This window comes from Pisolithus orientalis, assembly GCF_024613125.1.
Source record: "Pisolithus orientalis strain OTSU chromosome Unknown F5J12scaffold_6, whole genome shotgun sequence".
NCBI lineage: Eukaryota > Fungi > Basidiomycota > Agaricomycetes > Boletales > Pisolithaceae > Pisolithus > Pisolithus orientalis.
This window is the reverse complement of record NW_026260787.1, coordinates 496,575-514,095: the sequence shown is the minus strand read 5'-3', so window position 1 is coordinate 514,095 and position 17,521 is coordinate 496,575. Positions and strand designations below refer to the sequence as shown.

Sequence of the window (17,521 nt, the reverse complement as noted above, 5' to 3'; positions counted from 1 at the left end):
TATTTGTCCATGTAGTACGGAGCTACCTTAACTCCCCGGAACCCCAACTGATCGGGAGCCCAAAGTGATGCCTATTGTTGTCAGATGTGAGAATTGGGACCGTACTGGTAAAGAGCAATCACCCTTCAGAATGCCTCGAAAAGTAATCGTAGTCAATGTTCACTAGAATTATTAGATTTACACGAATGAATTGGAAAGATAATACTCACCGGCAGTAGCTAACACTGCCTTGCGGATGGTCTCATTCATACCAAGAAAAATATCCGATGTTAAACAACGCACCGCTCGCTCATCAAGTGTCAGATCTCTACCACGAGATCTACGTGGGGCTCGTATCAGTTCTCCGCGGATCGACAGTTCCTGCTCTTCAGGTGCGTTGAAGGAGACTGCATACTGGCCAGTATCCGTAAAGATCTGATACAAACAATCAGGACAACCATCAACTTAACCAAAGCGGACTTGCCTCTCTTCCAAATCCCCGAAAAGCGCGTTGGATAGTAGCCATTCCGTCTCCATCGCTATTCCTCAGAACAAAATTCCAGGCCAAAAGCCCCTCGTCAATCCGCGCGAACTGGTTGAACTGCTCTCCTGGGGATTCTGGCTCGGAATCCGTTGAGGATATGGGAGTGAGGACGCGGAGGGGTTTGGTTCTGATGTGCATAGATTACAGCTTCACGAAGATGTGAATACCGGAACAGCTTTTCACTCACTTGAGGAACAAATTGTATCTCCTTCTCCACAGATGCCATTCTTGCTGGACCTCTGCGAATATGTCGAGTACCGGTTGTCCGCTTGGTGGAGACAAGTCAGAGGGTGGGGAACGCTGGACAAACATGCGAGAATTGATCCACGCAAATGGCCGGCGAAGCTTTGCGGACATAAGCTACCGAAATGCATTTGTCAATTTTACATACCCAAAGAAGGGGAGAACCCTCTAAATCCATCACCAGTGCGCGGAATGGTCTATGAGTCCTGAATATTTGCCGAGAAAATACCGAAAGAAACCCGTGCGCTTCCTCTGCGATGTAGCCAAGCGGTTCACCTTCGACATTGGCTGCAAGGAACAGTCCTTTAAGTAACAAGTGGTTCAAAAATTCAGCAGTGCTCGTACATATAACATATTTGTTTGATTGCTCGAAACCAGCGAAAAAATGTTGAGCATCTCAAGTTGTCTGGTTCCAGAGTCGCGAACAGATCCCAACGCAACGCAGACGTAATATCTCACCTGGTAACTACGAGAGCATCGTTTGAGAGTAAGCGCTTCAGGCCGACTTCAGGATCACCTCCCATTCGACCCATAACGTTATCCCAAGGTTGAGCTTTGGTGCGCAGAGAACTCGTGTCTTCGTCAGAGCGCGAATCTTCTGGTTGAGAGATCTCTGACTCCTTCCGGGGCTTGCGGGTGGCGGACGATGATCTCCCGAAACCAGTTCTCCTTGCCGGAAAGCGAGAAATCGCGTACGTTCTTCGTAACGGGCGTATCCAAGTGTGTGGGAGGCCAGGTAGCCCAAGCGCAGAAACCAGCTGCTTTCCACAGGGACCTAACGGCATCTTGGGTGGACGAGATTTGACGGTGCCGCAAAGAAGTAACCTCAATAACAGGGCGTTCCACACCTTGGACCAGACCAACAAGGTTGCTAGCTTGCAGAGCTTTGCACGTTTGGACTACGCAAACTGGACCAGGACTTGCAGGGGCTGCTGACTCAGCACTCTTTATGTACCATGCAAGTTATCACCATTTTCCCAACATTCTACTCGTATCAAGTTGGCATTCTTCCGACTGCCTCACCTTTTGACTTGATGCAGGCGTGCTTGCATGGAAAATGGAGCAAGGGGTGCAACGAGAGTCAGTTATCGAAGTCACTCATTGTTTCACGAACATTCCAAGTAAATTATATAAGCACCTGGCAGTATATAACTATAGACAGTCTGTCGAAAGCACATTTATGTGCATTTTGCGAAACAGACCGGTGCCGGTGCCAGTTGCCCATTACTAAACCACAACCTCAACGATGCCTTGCTGTACGCGAAGAGGATGCGGAAAGGATTACGACCTCAGTCAGAACAACAACTCAAGCTGCACCTACCACCCAGGTGCTCCCGTGAGTGGTGTTCCCTACACATCATATCATTTCCGTCTGCAAGCTTCGTGGCTGATCGAGCTCCGTAGGTTTTCCACGAAGGTCTTAAATCGTGGTCTTGCTGCTCAACGGCGAACAAACCCGTTCTCGACTTTAATGAGTTCTTGAGTATACCTGTGTGTGGATCTTGGCTTCTCGACCCTGTAGTTCAATTCATTAACTTCAACCAGGGTTGTGCGGTCGGCGCGCACTCCGATGAAACACCAGAGAGCATAAGTCAGACCCACAAAGCACCGACACAGGGACAGTTGACTATGACGAAATCAAGCCAAGGGTCGGAAGTGTACTCTACATCGATTACAAAATCGGCTGCCAGACCAACGACCACCCCCGTTACTGCTACGCCGATCGACCCACCCGTACAAGAGGAGGACGATCTATCGGTATCTGTTGTCCCTGGTACAATTTGCAAGCGCAAGGGTTGTGGTGTGATCTTTGTGAGTGATCAAGAACACCGTACAGGTGATGGTGCGGGGACAGTCTGTATATACCATCCAGCACCGGTGGGTTCTATTCTTTAGTTGCCCGTATTACCACGAGCCCTTTCAGCTCATACACTCCTACTGTCTGATCTCAAATCTCCCAGCCCATCTTCAGAGAAGGCAGTAAGGTGAGTAACAGATTTCTTTTACCATTCCCACGTCGCAGACGTGTCGTGCTTAACCACCTTCGTAACTGTACGCATCTCAAAATCTAATTTCTACAGGGTTATCTGTGCTGCAAGCGGCGAGTCCTCGAGTTCGAGGAATTTCTCAAGATTGAGGGTTGTACCAAGGGACGTCATATTTTTGCTCCCAAGCAAGCAAGGCAGGAACTGGTGCGCTCCTGCGTTTTCTAAATTTTTGCTGGCCTATCAGCTGATGGTGGTGACTCTTTCTCTCTTTGCATTCACGGTCTCCTCAGGGTGATCAGTTCACCGAATGTCGCATAGACCATTATCAGACACCGAAAGAGGTGCACGTATCTGTGTTTGCGAAGCAAGCGGACAGGGACAGGAGCAGTATTATGATTGTAGAGACGCAGGTCAGTACCTGCGATTTGTTCAGTATGGAGCTGCTCACCAGCCATTGTCCAGGTCCACCTTGACTTGTTCCTCCCTGGCCAAAAGCGATTCAAGCGGACACTCAACTTATTTGGACCTGTTCTTCCCCAAGAATCATCCTACCAGTTCTATGGTACGAAGGTGGAAGTGCTATTAAAGAAATCAGATGGTCGTAGTTGGACGTTACTGGAGAAGACAACTCAAAATATTGGCAACATTAGTCTCACTTTTGGTGTTGGAGGCAGGACAGGTACAATTGGCGGGAAGCAAATCATCCTTGATGAGCAGAACGCTGCGAATCGGCGGGCATAGAGTCGTGCATCATGACCTGTACCACCTTAGACAGTGCAATATAGCACTTCCTTTGGGAACAAAAATATGCTTGCAGGCTATGTAGTCGAAGCGGGAAGAAATGGCTCCAAGCTTCGCGAGAGTTTGCATGTACTTCCGTCTTCCAGAATCATGGCACGGCTGCTGCGCATGGCTTGAGAATACTTTGTGTATACGAGGGTTTCGTTGCGCGACTAGTCAAGGTATGAATAATGGAAAGTAATGCAAGGAACGACAAATGTGCGTGTGGTGGATGTGGCTAGTACATATACTAGTAGGTGCACCAGGAAAAGTTCAGAGGAGTTCACAAGGTACATCACGGATTTTGAAAGTGTCCAACGTTCGAACCCGAGTATCTGCACCACCTTATAAAGAAACCAAGAGTCCAGTCCTAACAAGCCAAAAAGAATGCGGAACAAGATAGGTAAGTATAAGGGATTAAAGCGCGAGTGTTTCTGAGGTATGACGCCGCCATAGGTGTAAAGAATATCGGCCTACTAGTGCGCTAGGAGTGAACGTAGGGTAGGGAGCACATGTTCGATAGGCAAGGACTGCCCAAGCGTACAACGCCGCTCACAGAACAGACAAAAAGCGCTTACATCCTTGAGGGGAATGGGGTAACACGTGGTTGGAGAATTGCGCGAGCCGCTGCGGCACTACTGCACAGAGGGGAAGGGGGAGCCGCGCTTGGGCCGATCCAGGGGTTGAGATAGCTGCAGGTTGCAATCCCAATCATTTCTCCAGCAGTGTCGGAGGGGTTATTCCACCCATTTCCTGCGCTCGCCGTCTGGACGGATTTCGCGGAAGTGACTGTGAAAGTGGGCGGAGGAAGCGTGGCAACAGTGCCCGTGGGTGTGTACGAAGGCAGGGACGTAATCGCACCGGCATTACTGATAGTGGCAGGAGGCCACGAATACTCTGAGCTGACAGAAGCGGCAATTTGACCCGCACCTGCACCACCTGTTTGCCATGCTTGAAGGGGTGGGCTCCAGATGTTTTGGTTTGCGCATGTGCCGGAAGCCACACGTGGATCCGTAGGCATCCATCCATTCTGCAATCCAAGCTGATACGACCACTGGGGAGCTTCCACGATACCTGTAGTTGAGGAATTGCCAATTTTCCAAGTCCAGAAAAACCAATTCTAATACCAAGTTAATCGACAGTATACCCACCAATAACGAGCAACCAACCTGCAGGGCATCCATACTTGCAAGAGCGAAGTTCGAGATATCTTGCTTCATTGTCGCATTCCAGTTCTGCCAGTCAGTCCAGGGTGTGCAGTTACCAACCACGGGCCAATCTCCGGGATATGTTCCCTCATAACGAGTACCGAGACCCACACCATTAACCCACAACCCACAGTCGGTAACAGCATTGCTCCATTCACCGGCTGCCGTCATCCCAAAGGCCGACATGGAAGTATTGAAGCCCGCAGACCAAGAATCGCAAGGTGTTTGAGCATAACTGGACATCGGGGCAGAGGACTGCGTAGAGAAGCAAAGGTAGGGGTGATCGTCCAACGCAGTTCGATCGGCATTGGGAAGGAAACCAGCCCACTGGTTAAGCCCCAGGAAACCGTCATGGAAGGAGATGAATGGTCCATTTCCTTCACCGATTCCCGAGGCTCCACGTACGTATTGATAAGCCTGGAGGTAACTGGAATATGTTGAGCAAGCGTGAATTCCCCCCTGATCACCATTAACTTACTATCTAGAGAGTTGTTCTTGGCCCATGGTAGGAGCCTCGGGTTCGTTTGTAATGCCGAACATGACGACGACGTCCCGATACTCAGGTTGGGATATGAACTCGGCAATAATGCGGATATAATCAAGAGAGCGTTGAGCGTTCGCGAGGCCCATAGGTCCGTTGAGTACGTTTATTGAGCCCAGCTTGCCGGAGTGATTCCAGCCATTCTGGCTGCCGGGAAGAGCGTGGAAATCAAGGTTTATGCGTAACCCATACTTGCGAGCCCACTGGATGGCTTTGAGGAAGTAGCTATTATGGCGTAGCTGAGACTATAACCGGATCGATTACGCCAAGTAAACTCACGTCCAAGAAGTCTTTGGGAGGAAAGGCTCCCCTTCGCGCGTCTCGATCGCCCAGTAGGGCAACGGTATACGGACAAAGTTAAGGCCGGCCCCTGCAATTTCTGCAAAATCCTGCTCGGTCTGGCAAAGAGGAATTTCAGGCACGACAAAGCACAGCCTCGATCGACTCACGATGAAAGTCTCATAGTGTGTCACCAACTGAGAAAGACCTCCGTTAGCAGTATCAGCTGCCATGGCCTCACTTAGTGTCCACTCGTCTACGGCCTGAGGTGTGGTGCTTTGGTATTTCTCGTAAAGAGCAGGCACACTATGGCCGTGTTAGTATGACTGCGCGGACTTGGCTAAAAAAAGACTCGCATGAACTACGAAATGAATGATCAGGGCCTAACTATAAAGGGAAAGGGACAAATATAACTGACAGGTTCAGTGGTCAGCCAGCCACCCAAATTAACACTGGGAAAAGACAAGGTCAGGTAGACGAAATCCAGCCGCACGTAAGAACAAACCCAAAGATTCTGTCAACGCCAAACTGGAAGGTTTGATTGAGCGGTGGAGTCCACGACTGCGCCTGCGCATTGTTGTTGAACGGATCATTTGGGTCCCAGTACCAGAAACCGCCAAAAGGGTTGGTGTAAATGAAAGTAGTGCCATCTTCGGTAGTGATTTTGCTGCCGTTCCCACCAGTTACTGCCGAGGGAGATCCGGTACCCGAAGTCGAAGAAGGACTAGCAGGATTGGAGGACCCGGTAGAAGAAGCCGCAGCATCCGATTTTGGTTTTACAACGGTGAAATATACAGGAACGACGACGGCGATGGCGACAATAACAGCTGCTAGCGCAGCACCGGCGATAAGCAGCTTGCGCTTGGATTTGGCGGCGGGAGCGGCATAAGCGGCGCGCTTCTCAGAAAGATAGAGAGGAGACTGAGCACCATCGCCGGGACCTTGCTCGCCATCGGGACCACTGTCATAGAGAGGCTGACCCGAATGGGCATTAAGTGCATAGACAGAGGAACCTTGTGCAGAAGGAGCGGCACTGGCAGAAGTGTTCTGGGAAGCGTAGGAAATACGGTTCAGATCATCACCCTGGTAGAGAGCAGCAGCGAGGAACCGAGGGGATGGCATATTGGTGATAGGGTTGTCCACATAGCTAGTTCTGTCAGGAGTTGGGGTACTGGGGCCAGACGGTTGTAGGGAAGGAGAGTCTTGGAAGACGGACGATCTTGGGAATTCTGAGAGGGGAAGGGGTTCGTAGGGAATGTTTGGGGAGTTGGCGCTGTTCGGTGCCATAGTGGGAGAGTTGGGGCTAGAGTGTACGACGACCTGAGGGATGCCCGCATCAGTAGGGGGAAGATCAGCCATGGTAGGGGGGCCAAAGTTCAGCCACGAAATAGCAGAATTCCGGTGTGTTGGAATAAATAGCACGGTAAGCGAAAAACGCCGTAAAGACCAAGGCATTCCATGCCACGCAATGATGATCAAGGTAGGTAAATTTAACATCAGGAGATAGGTGGAGTACCGCTGTCACTTACCAAAAAAAAAGATGGAAAAAAATAGGCTGATGGCGGCCTGACACGACCGGCCAGGTGTAGACTACTGAAACAGCAAGAAACGGAGATGATAAGGAATGACGGGCGAGGTGGCAAGAGAAAGACGAGCAGAAGTCATATTGCGGGCATGTGACTCGCGTGACCACAACGTGACCAGCCGTGTCCCGACCACAAGACTGCGCCTTGACAGGCCTTGGCGTGAGTCCCCCAGGGCACCGATTGGTCTATGGACTATGGACCTGCAAGTCCCGTCCCAGGAACTTCCTCGACACCCTTGGCAGGTCTGTTTTCAGGGATTTCGTATTCCAGTCATGCCATGACCCACACCCCATATATCCATGCTTCCCCACGGCCTGTCCCCTCGGAGCCTCGGGTGCAGTATTGTACAAACTGAACAAGGTGGCTGCCTTCTTCTGGTCACGTGACAGCACGTGCCGCAGCATGCGCGACGCGGGTGTCGTCCGTTGACTGACATCATCATCGCCGTACCGTAATGACGACAGTCATCAAGCGCACCTACTCTGCCCGGTCGAAACCCACGCCGGCCTTATCTTCGCCCTCTACAAATAAAAGAAAGGCCCGCGACGACGAAAACGATGGCTCTCTATTTACTCAAAAGAAGAAGCAGCGATGTGCTTCGATCCCCTCCAAGCCGAAAACACTAGCGACCTCACGCCCACTGAAACCTTCACAACAGAAGACGCTGACACAACTACACTTTGTCCTCGATTCGTCCGTGCTGCGTGCATGCACCCTCTGCGGGCTCTCGTATACCAGAGGTACTCCAGACGACGAAGCACTCCACCGCTCCCATTGTGGACGCGTTCAAAGGGGGATGGAATGGGGGAGAGAAGAAGAAAAAGAGTCCTTCAAAGCAGGCGTCGTCGAGGTTTCTGCAAATGTCAGGATTAAAAACGGCATCTGTGGCCGCATCATATGCTTTCCTACCAACGTCGGTGGCAAAATCGGATCAAAGGTTCGTCGCCGTATCCACCAGTTCTGCTGCCGTCTTGAAATCACTGACGCGCCTGTGCGGCATGACAGCTTGCCAACTTGCTCGAAACGATTAACCTAGCGCTCACATCACCACCCCTGGCGGAGTCCGTCCTCGACAACTCCAAAGCTTATCTCTTCCTCATCCCTTCCCAGACGAACTCTTACAGAGAGAAGATCGTTGGATGTGTCGTCGCTCAGCGTATATCCACGGCGATGACCATTGCATCACCGGAGGAAACCGCCTTCGCGCGTACACACGTCGGCAGTAATGATAATTCTCCGGAGATCTCCCCGAAATCATTGGTGACCAAACCAATGACATCGCTTGTTGCCGTCGACGTGGCCTCTGGATTGTTTTGTCATCCAACGGCGCTGCCGACACCCCTTGGTGTACCACGTCTATTCGTCTCATCCTCGCATCGACGACAAGGCATCGCAACACGGTTACTAACTGCCGCGGCGGAGACATTCATTCACGGTTGTCCACTCGACCCGCTGAAGGGTGAAGTTGCGTTCACTCAACCGACAGAAGGAGGAAATGCAGTCATGAAGAGCTGGGGAAAGGGGTTCGTAAGGATTTACCAAGAGTGAATGTATTGCCACGCCATATAATCCAAGTAGTTTTCATTTCGAAACACACAATTTGGCACCATAGGCAGAGCACCCCGAGTCGTTGCAGTCGTGTTCATCTCCATCAATCATCCAAGAGTATCAAGATTGTACTGAGCGATAATGCTCGATTGAAACTTGTCTATGCACACAATTGCACGTCTGTGTAACCAAAATACACGTGTGGAATACATATATATATATGATGCTTGTATGAGCTTGACATACGCGGTTTCTCAAGCCTCCACTTTAACGACTTTCGTGGGAGGGGGGGCGAAGGTCTGTAAAGAGCTACGGGGTGAGTTCACGTGAAACCCCTTGGACAGTGAGATCATACCCTAGTCTTGATCCCTCCTGCGCTGGGCAATCTTGTAGATCCACCCATAAGCCAAGCATCCACTTCCGCGGCCGCACCGCGTCCCTCGCTGTTAAGTGATTAGAACCGTCACGTATTGCATGACAAACAATGTATTTACTGGATCCCCCATACGATAAGCGATTGTCCGCGACGACAATCTCCGGCCGCGAAGACACCATCAACACCCGTAGAGTATTTCTGTTAAAGGTGGCTCAGCGGCTGCTTGCGCACGAAATGGGAACCAATGCGCTCATACCTTGGGAGGGGTTTGAATATTCGATCGAGCATCCTGCTTCAAATCCAATGCTTTGACAACTTCCGTCTGTGGTCCGAGGAAACCAAGAGCCAAGAAGACCAACTGAGCAGGGAAGAACTTCTCCGAGCCGGGGACCTCTTCCATCTTCCATCGTCCTCCGCTATCCTTCGCCCACTCAACGCGAACTGATAACACGACCAGTGAACAAGGTGTAACGGTCTAAAATCGTCAGTCAACCCACCTGTATTTACGCCTTTGAGCTTTCCGTCGTCATCTATTACGAACTCCTTCGTGGAGATGGAATATTCCCGAGGATCTGGCCGATGCTTAACCCTATATTACAAATGTCAATGCAGACCACTCACCCTGCCCAAAGTGTGCGGCAACTTCTGTGTGACCATAATCGGTCCTAAAGATTCTAGAGCGAAGTTAAATAATTACCCATGACATTTCACAGCAGCACGCACCGGGGCCATTGAGGCCAAGGATTATCCCTACCACGCGACCCAGGAGGCTTGGGAAGTAGCTCAAAGTTCGTGACGGACTTCGCTCCGTGTCTCATGGCAGTCCCGATGCAATCGTTGCCAGTATCACCACCCCCAATAACGATCACATCCTTGCCTCGAGCATTTATGTAATTACCGCCTTGCAACTCGGAGTCAAGAAGGGACTTGGTGTTCAACTACACGTGTGTCAGGGAATTCATTACTACAAGTAAAACCAGTGGTCCGAACCTGAAGATACTCCATAGCAAAGTGAATGCCGTCTGCGTTGCGGTTTGGAATCTTGAGATCTCGCGGCCATGTCGCACCGGTACAAACCACCACCGCGTCGTGTTCGGCCCGGAGTGCCGCTGCGTCCACATTGACGCCCACATGAGCATTTGGAACGAAAGTCTGCATAATCGTCAAATCGTCGCCTAAACGTGTAGTGAAATCTTACGATTCCCTCGGCTTGCATCAGATCTAGGCGACGCTGAACTACGCTCTTGTCTAGCTTCATGCTACAGCAGAGTCAATCAAAGAAGACACATCAAACGCGACACTTACTTTGGGATACCGTACATAAGAAGTCCTCCCATCCGATCGTTGCGGTCATAAACTGTGACTAGATAGCCAGCCTTGTTCAACTGATCAGCACAGGCGAGGCCAGCAGGGCCGGATCCAATTATAGCCACTTTCTTTCCCGTGCGGAAGGTGGGTGGGTCAGGAGCCATCCAGCCCATCTCGTACGCCTGAGCAACAAATCTATTGGTCAAATCAACCTGTATTTTGTGTGAAAGCGCACCTTGTCAATGATCGCACGCTCAATGCTTTTAATGCCGACAGGTTGCTCGTTGATCCCTAAAACGCATGCGCCCTCGCATGGAGCAGGGCATACACGACCCGTGAATTCCGGGAAGTTATTTGTCAAGAGCAACCTGTTTAACGCATCTCGCCATTGACCCTTGAAGACCAAGTCATTCCACTTAGGTATGACGTTCGAAATGGGACAACCCGTGTCCGACTGACAAAACGGTACGCCGCAGTCCATACAGCGAGCAGATTGGTACTGAAGTTCGCTTTCGGTGAGCCGAGTGGAAATTTCTTTCCAATCCTTGGTGCGTTTGCGAGGAGGTCTATACGGTTCATTCAACCGTTGGTACTTCATGAACCCACGCATTTTGTCCAGTTTATGGAGGCGTTGCTTTGTCGCTGAATCATCGACCAGCGAGTCCTCCATATCACTAACAGCAGGCTCGTGGCGCTTGGTAACTGCAGGAGGAGCAGGTTCCTTGGGGAGTAAAATGTCTTCAAGGCCTTCGGAAGCGAGGTCCACCTGGCTCGCCGTTCGCGATGGAACAAGGTCGATAAAGCTATTTCGCATTTTCTCTTCCTTCTCCTTGGCGGCTTGCTCTTCGAGAACACGCTTGTAATCCAATGGCATGACACGGACGAATAACGGAAGTAAGTGGTGGAAGTCGTGAAGAACGCGGTCCGCAACCTCAGATCCCGTGTAGTGCCGATGATCCTCAATAAGTCCCCTGAGAGCAGCGATTTCCTTAGGATCAGTAACCTTCCCGAGCTCTACCATCTCCATGTTGACCTTGGAAGTAAACGTGTGAGCAGTGTCGAGAACGTAGGCAATACCGCCACTCATGCCGGCCGCAAAGTTCCGACCTGTGGTACCAAGGACGACAACACGACCTCCAGTCATGTATTCGCAGCCGTGATCGCCGGTGCCCTCGACAACGGCGTTAGCACCTGAATTACGAACAGCAAAACGTTCGGCGGCAATGCCTCGGATAAATACTTCACCAGAAGTAGCACCGTACAAGCAGACGTTACCGACGATGATGTTCTCTTCAGCTTTGAACGTGGATTGCTTCGGAGGATACACAATGAGACGGCCTCCGGACAAGCCCTTTCCGACGTAATCATTGGCATCACCCTCAAGTTCAATGGTGATACCCGGAGCGAGGAAGGCTCCACACGATTGGCCAGCAGATCCACGCATGCCGATATGAATGGTGTCTCTCGGTAAGCCCTCTTCCCCATACAACCTGGAAACACGGTGAGACAGTGATGTTCCTAGGGCACGGTCGGTGTTGGTAACATCACATTCGATGTGAACCGGTAAACCCTGCGTTAGAGCAGCCTCGGATTCATCGATGAATTTGTTGTCAAGACGGATATAGAGTTTGTGATCTTGTTGGCGAACACGGTAAGTGGCGGCACCTGGCCTCATCTGCCATGCGGGTTTCAGAACTGCGGAGAGATCCAAGTGCGCGGTCTTGGACGTTCGAAGTTTTTCGTCTACTTTGAGCATGTCAGCACGGCCAACCATTTCGTTGATGGTTCGGAAGCCGAGCTTTGCCATAAATCTGCGAAGGTCTTCGGCGAGGTAGTAGAAGAAATTGATGACTTGCTCTGGCTGCCCCGAAAACTTGGCACGCAGCTGGGGATCTTGTGTTGCAATGCCGACTGGGCAGGTGTTTACTAAAAGAACTTGTCAAGGCGACACATTTACAAGTTGACGTGAAAGTTGGGCTCACAATGACATTTACGCATCATGATGCAACCCATGGCAATGAGTGGCGTAGTTGCAAAACCCCACTCCTCGGCACCTAAGAGACAGGCAATAGCAATATCACGGCCAGTTCGAAGCTGACCATCGGTTTGGACAGTGACACGTCCGCGGAGGTCATTCAGTACGAGGGTTTGATGCGTTTCAGCGAGACCAAGCTCCCACGGTAACCCCGCGTATTTGATGCTGGTCCAGCGTGACGCACCAGTACCACCATCATGGCCGGAAATAAGAATGTGATCCGCCTTTGCCTTGGCGACACCGCTGGCCACAATGCCGACGCCAACCTCCGAGACCAACTTCACAGACACACGTGCACGGGGATTGGAGCATTTCAAATCGTAAATGAGTTGCTTAAGGTCCTCGATAGAGTAGATGTCGTGGTGTGGGGGAGGCGAGATTAAACCAACACCAGCAGTAGAGTGACGCGTGCGAGCAATGGATACTGAGACCTTGTGACCTGGCAGCTCGCCACCCTCTCCTGGCTTAGCGCCCTGAGCCATTTTGATTTGAAGTTCATCCGCGTCGGCCAGATAGTTAGATGTAACGCCGAAACGACCTGATGCAACCTGCTTGATCGCTGATCTCATAGTATCACCGTTGGGCAGCACCTGAGATCGCTCCGCATCTTCTCCTCCTTCACCCGTGTTCGATTTCCCGCCAAGTCTGTTCATGGCGATCGCCAGGGTAGAGTGAGCTTCCATTGAGATAGATCCGTAAGACATGGCGCCCGTGACAAAACGCCGAACAATCTCATTCCAAGGCTCGACTTGCTCGATTGGAATCGGTGTGGCATTCTCGTAGCGGAAATCAAGGAGGCCGCGGAGATGTATGCTTTTCGTTTGCTCGTTGGCATTAAGAGCATACGCATCATATGCTGTTTGATTCTTTTCCCGTACGGCATCTTGCAGGCTCGCAATACCAGCTGGGTCATTAATATGGGCTTCACCACCGTCACGCCAGTGATATTCACCAGACTCGGGCATTCCAGGGGGTAAGATCGTTTCCCGCGAGGGCCAGCCACGTTCATGCAGCTCGAATGCGTCGAGAGCCAACAAATCAAACGTAGCACCCTGGACACGAGATGCAGTTCCAATGAAGCACCGCTCCACAACCTCGCTGTGGAGGCCGAGAATTTCAAAAATTTGTGCGCCTTTGTAGGACTGTAGCGTCGATATACCCATCTTTGACATGACCTTGAGGATTCCATTGTCAATTGAACGACAATACTGAGTGATTAATTCGTCGACAGTCTTGTTACCCTTGATTCTGTGGTGGTATGTCAATTTTACAGCCGTAAATCGAAGTCGTGCGTAATGCTTACAAATTTTCCCGAGCAATCTTGCGTATAGTCTCCATCATCAACCATGGGCAAACGGCATCTGCGCCGTATCCAACGAGGACACAAAGGTGGTGAACCTCCCGCGCCTCGCCCGTCTCGACCATCAGAGCGACCTTGGCGCGCATCTTTTGAAGCGTTAGATGGTGGTGGACGCCACCGCACGCTGCGAGTGCCGAAAGGGGGACGCGAGTGGGACCTGTCGCGCGATCGGACAAGATGATAACTTTCACGCCATCTTCAATGGCCTGCGCGGCCTCGCTGCATACACGCTGTAAAGCAAGTTGATAACCTGGGAGACCTTCTTCTTTCGGGAATGTAATGTCGATGGTAATAGAAGGCCAGGCGGGATACGCGTGTTTGAGGTTCTTCATCGCATTCATTTCCTCGATAGTGAGTAAAGGTGAAGGCAAGAGGATTCTGTGGCACTGCTCTGGCTTCATCTCCAACAGGTTACCCTCGGGTCCGACGTAAGTCTCGAGCGACATGACGATGCTCTCTCGAATAGGATCGATGGGTGGGTTTGTGACCTGAGCAAAAAGCTGACGGAAATACTCGTACATGAGACGAGGCTGCGTCGCCATTGCGGCCAGTGGAGCGTCGTTCCCCATCGACCCCAGCGCCTCCTTGCCGTTTTCAACCATGGGTAGCATGAGCAAGTTGAGCTGCTCGACCGTGTAGCCAAAGGTTAGCAGCTTAGGATCCGTGCTCAGGGTCGTATCGTCAATGACGGCTTCAATCGAAACGTTACTGCGTATCACACGCTTGACAATATTAGGGACGTGCAATACGTGAGCTTCAACCCACGACGCAAAGTTTCGCTTAGCCGCCGTGGCCCGTTTTAATTCCTTGTCATCCACGATCCTGCCTTCGAGTGTGTCCACAAGAAGCATGCGGCCAGGTTTGAGACGACCCTTTTGCACGACTTTCTCCGGGGGAATGAAAACGGCGCCAACCTCAGAGGCACATACCATGATGTCTTCACTGGTAACGACAAAACGGCATGGCCTTAGACCGTTGCGATCGAGGTTGGCGCCACAGTAGCGGCCATCACTGAAAGTGAACAAAGCTGGGCCATCCCAAGGCTCCTGCAGACAAGCAGCCCAGTTATAGAAAGCCTTCTTCTCGGGTTCCATATGCTCGTTGCCTTGCCATGCTTCAGGGATGAGCATCATAACCGCCTCCGGCAATGTGACGACACCGTTGACGACGAGCAATTCGAGTACGTTGTCAAAGGCAGCGGAGTCAGAACCTCCTGTCTCAATGATAGGGTACAGAAGATCGAGTTGGTCGCCGAAATTGGTGGAGGAGATAACGCCTTCACGAGCGCGCATCCAATTTTTGTTACCACGAAGGGTGTTGATCTCACCTAAACCCCAAGGTCAGAGCTTACCTGATACCCGTGGCTGAGTCACTAACCATTGTGCGCTGCCCACCTCAATGGTTGAGCACGATCCCAGGAAGGGAAAGTATTTGTGGAGAATCGCGAATGCACCAAAGTAAAGTGGGAACAGTACAAGACGTGATTGAGATCATGGTAGTAATTGTATACTTGGGGAGGAGAAAGCTGCCCCTTATACACAATGTTCTTCGACGACAGAGAGCAAACATAGAAGCCTTTCGAGAGGGTACTTTATACACAAAGGAATCCAAGCGGTGTTGAGCGCAGTCCATCACTATAGATAATAGAAAAGGACAAACATGGTATGGGTTGCGTGCTTTCGCAAAACGTATAGCTGGCGCTCAAAGTGTTTAGCGTCGAAAGGGCCATTCTGAGGCGTGGTACTGTCACCGTAGTGTGATTGAAGGACGACAAATGGTTGAAAGATCTCAGGTTCTTTGCTGCTTGCGGCCGGACCCAATATAGAGCCGTCGGTCGGCACTTGACGCCAGCCGAGAACGCGGAGACCAAGGCTATTCGCGATGTTGGAGAAGGTGGTCTGGGAACTCTGGAGCAACGGAAGATCTCCTTTCCTGAAGAAGACGTTGCCAACAGCGTACTCTCCCACTTCTGGGAGGACACATCCTATATCCCTCTCGGCTTCTCGTTTAAAGAATAAATGAGGGATGCTGGTCATGACGCCAGCACCGTCGCCGTCACGGCTGTCGGCACCGACCGCACCACGATGAGTCATGGCGCAGAGCAGCTGACGAGCGTCCGAGACGATTTTATGGTTACGTTCGCCTTTGATATGACAGATAAAACCGACACCGCAGGCATCTTTCTCGTACTCCGAGAGATAAAGCCCCTGGTTGGCTGGCAAGGAATGATCCCAAGACGTGGCGTCGCGCTCAACGGCATGGAAGCCATTGTTGGCTGAGGACTCTTCAGCGAAAGGCAGTTGGTTCTGACACTGACCGTTGGGAGATTCTGTGATAGATATTGCCATAGAACAATGGGACGAAATGATGGTCGGTGAGGATGAAAGACGAAAAGCGCAGAGAAAAATGATTGGGATAATATATAGGGCGAGCGGAGATGGCAATCAAGTGACATTTCTCCCAATCAAAAGGGGAAGGTGCCGTCACACACCGATGTTACCCGCGGCCGATGTCTGGGGAAATGCCGTCACACTCGGCCGACCTCCCTACTTTAGTCTCCATCAGGCGCCGCCTCCGGTCAGGGCCGTCATGTATTATGGGCGCTCGACGCCGGTAGGGAACGTTTTCAGGGATGCTTTTGGTCCCTCAATTGCAACAGCATTGCGACTTGTCACTCCCATGTCACTGAGACACCTAACTTGTCAACTAAGAGGCCATCGTACCTGACTTCATCCAGCCTTTCGGTAACATCTCTCCTTATGTATACTGGACAAACCATCAATGCTTCAAGCTTCAAGCTCCGAGACCCACCGGCCTCCGGCATTCCTGAAACACCGTTCGAGAGACGCCCAACACACACACATTGTCACCATCCGAATCATCCCGACGGCCCTCCGTCTTGACCCGAACCTAACTGCTTGTGTACTAGGTTACATGACCAGTCGATGACTCCCCTGTCACTCGCTGACATGGACATTCCACCGTGCCTTTTTTTATATAGTAATCAACAAGTGCTACTTACATAGACTGAGCATTACCCAAGTACTTTGAGTTAAGAGGTTGAAGTCGAGAGGAAACGATTGTTATCTGCGGTTTGCACAGGAGAGACTAAGAGGTTGGATGAATCGATCTAGACTTGTGAATGAACTCAGCACCAGGGCGACCGTATCTGATTTGACGCCACATGTGGGAGACGAAACTTGTCCGCACTTTTTCCCGCCAGTCAACGTTCAACCCTTGACCGTGTGAGTGATAAATGGCTCCCCTTTTTCGAGGTAAAAAGAACAGGCTTGCGGTCCGGGTCTCCAAACGTCTGAGATTGTTCACGGACAGCCAAGCGGAGGTGGTGAGAACCACCACAACAGCTTTGTGATACGTAACTTATGCCGAGACCCTGTTCCTTGCTGGAGCTCGCACCCACTAACTACTTATGTAAGTACCATGGGATGACACCCCCGACCTACTAAGGAGAGCCTAGCTTTGCCGCGGCATGCTATGCGAGTGTCATTGCACGAGGTCTCCCGAGATCCCTCGTCAAGCTCGGCCGAAATAATTACATATAAAGCCAGGACTTAATAAATGCTCAGGTCATGTGGCTCAAAGATGTGATCTGGGATAGTGCACTTAACAGCACTGGTCTGAACCTCCGTGGCGCTCTTTGCAAATGCACCTCAGACACGGGGTTGATTTTACTGTGAATGGTGATGGCCTGGTAAATGAAGGCTGTTCTTCCTTACTTCCAGGAG

At 51.2% G+C, this 17,521-nt stretch overlaps 5 protein-coding genes across 5 annotated transcripts; 2 read left to right on the top strand and 3 right to left on the bottom strand.

Annotated features, from left to right (window-relative positions):
* Nucleotides 1-118: 118 nt before the first annotated feature.
* On the bottom strand, nt 119-1,551 carry F5J12DRAFT_904158 (Scramblase-domain-containing protein; the record flags this gene model as incomplete). The annotated part of the gene is made up of 8 exons (XM_051748492.1): nt 119-162; nt 279-414; nt 464-650; nt 711-868; nt 915-1,042; nt 1,066-1,069; nt 1,142-1,172; nt 1,226-1,551. 8 exons carry the CDS (start codon nt 1,549-1,551, stop codon nt 119-121), a joined length of 1,014 nt encoding a protein of 337 aa, XP_051602576.1.
* Nucleotides 1,552-2,012: 461 nt separating this feature from the next.
* F5J12DRAFT_716724 (chord-domain-containing protein) lies at nt 2,013-3,495 on the top strand (the record flags this gene model as incomplete). Its single annotated transcript, XM_051741027.1, has 7 exons — nt 2,013-2,102; nt 2,171-2,257; nt 2,312-2,644; nt 2,728-2,751; nt 2,848-2,958; nt 3,045-3,164; nt 3,217-3,495. 7 exons carry the CDS (start codon nt 2,013-2,015, stop codon nt 3,493-3,495), a joined length of 1,044 nt encoding a protein of 347 aa, XP_051602575.1.
* Nucleotides 3,496-4,108: 613 nt separating this feature from the next.
* On the bottom strand, nt 4,109-6,684 carry F5J12DRAFT_716525 (glycoside hydrolase family 5 protein; the record flags this gene model as incomplete). The annotated part of the gene is made up of 8 exons (XM_051741015.1): nt 4,109-4,654; nt 4,704-5,169; nt 5,221-5,508; nt 5,563-5,681; nt 5,733-5,868; nt 5,899-5,902; nt 5,977-6,014; nt 6,068-6,684. The coding sequence occupies 8 exons, from the start codon at nt 6,682-6,684 to the stop codon at nt 4,109-4,111; spliced, it is 2,214 nt and encodes a 737-aa protein (XP_051602574.1).
* A 647-nt stretch (nt 6,685-7,331) lies between these two features.
* F5J12DRAFT_486362 (uncharacterized protein) lies at nt 7,332-8,824 on the top strand. The gene is made up of 2 exons (XM_051739657.1): nt 7,332-8,085; nt 8,154-8,824. The coding sequence occupies exons 1-2, from the start codon at nt 7,603-7,605 to the stop codon at nt 8,694-8,696; spliced, it is 1,026 nt and encodes a 341-aa protein (XP_051602573.1). The 5' UTR covers nt 7,332-7,602; the 3' UTR covers nt 8,697-8,824.
* Nucleotide 8,825: 1 nt separating this feature from the next.
* F5J12DRAFT_967441 (uncharacterized protein) lies at nt 8,826-16,123 on the bottom strand (the record flags this gene model as incomplete). The annotated part of the gene is made up of 15 exons (XM_051750023.1): nt 8,826-8,995; nt 9,052-9,139; nt 9,191-9,270; nt 9,329-9,513; nt 9,570-9,644; nt 9,694-9,746; nt 9,796-10,010; nt 10,063-10,224; nt 10,271-10,331; nt 10,378-10,562; nt 10,616-12,306; nt 12,363-13,663; nt 13,719-15,102; nt 15,153-15,364; nt 15,435-16,123. 15 exons carry the CDS (start codon nt 16,121-16,123, stop codon nt 8,951-8,953), a joined length of 6,426 nt encoding a protein of 2,141 aa, XP_051602572.1. The 3' UTR covers nt 8,826-8,950.
* Nucleotides 16,124-17,521: the final 1,398 nt, after the last annotated feature.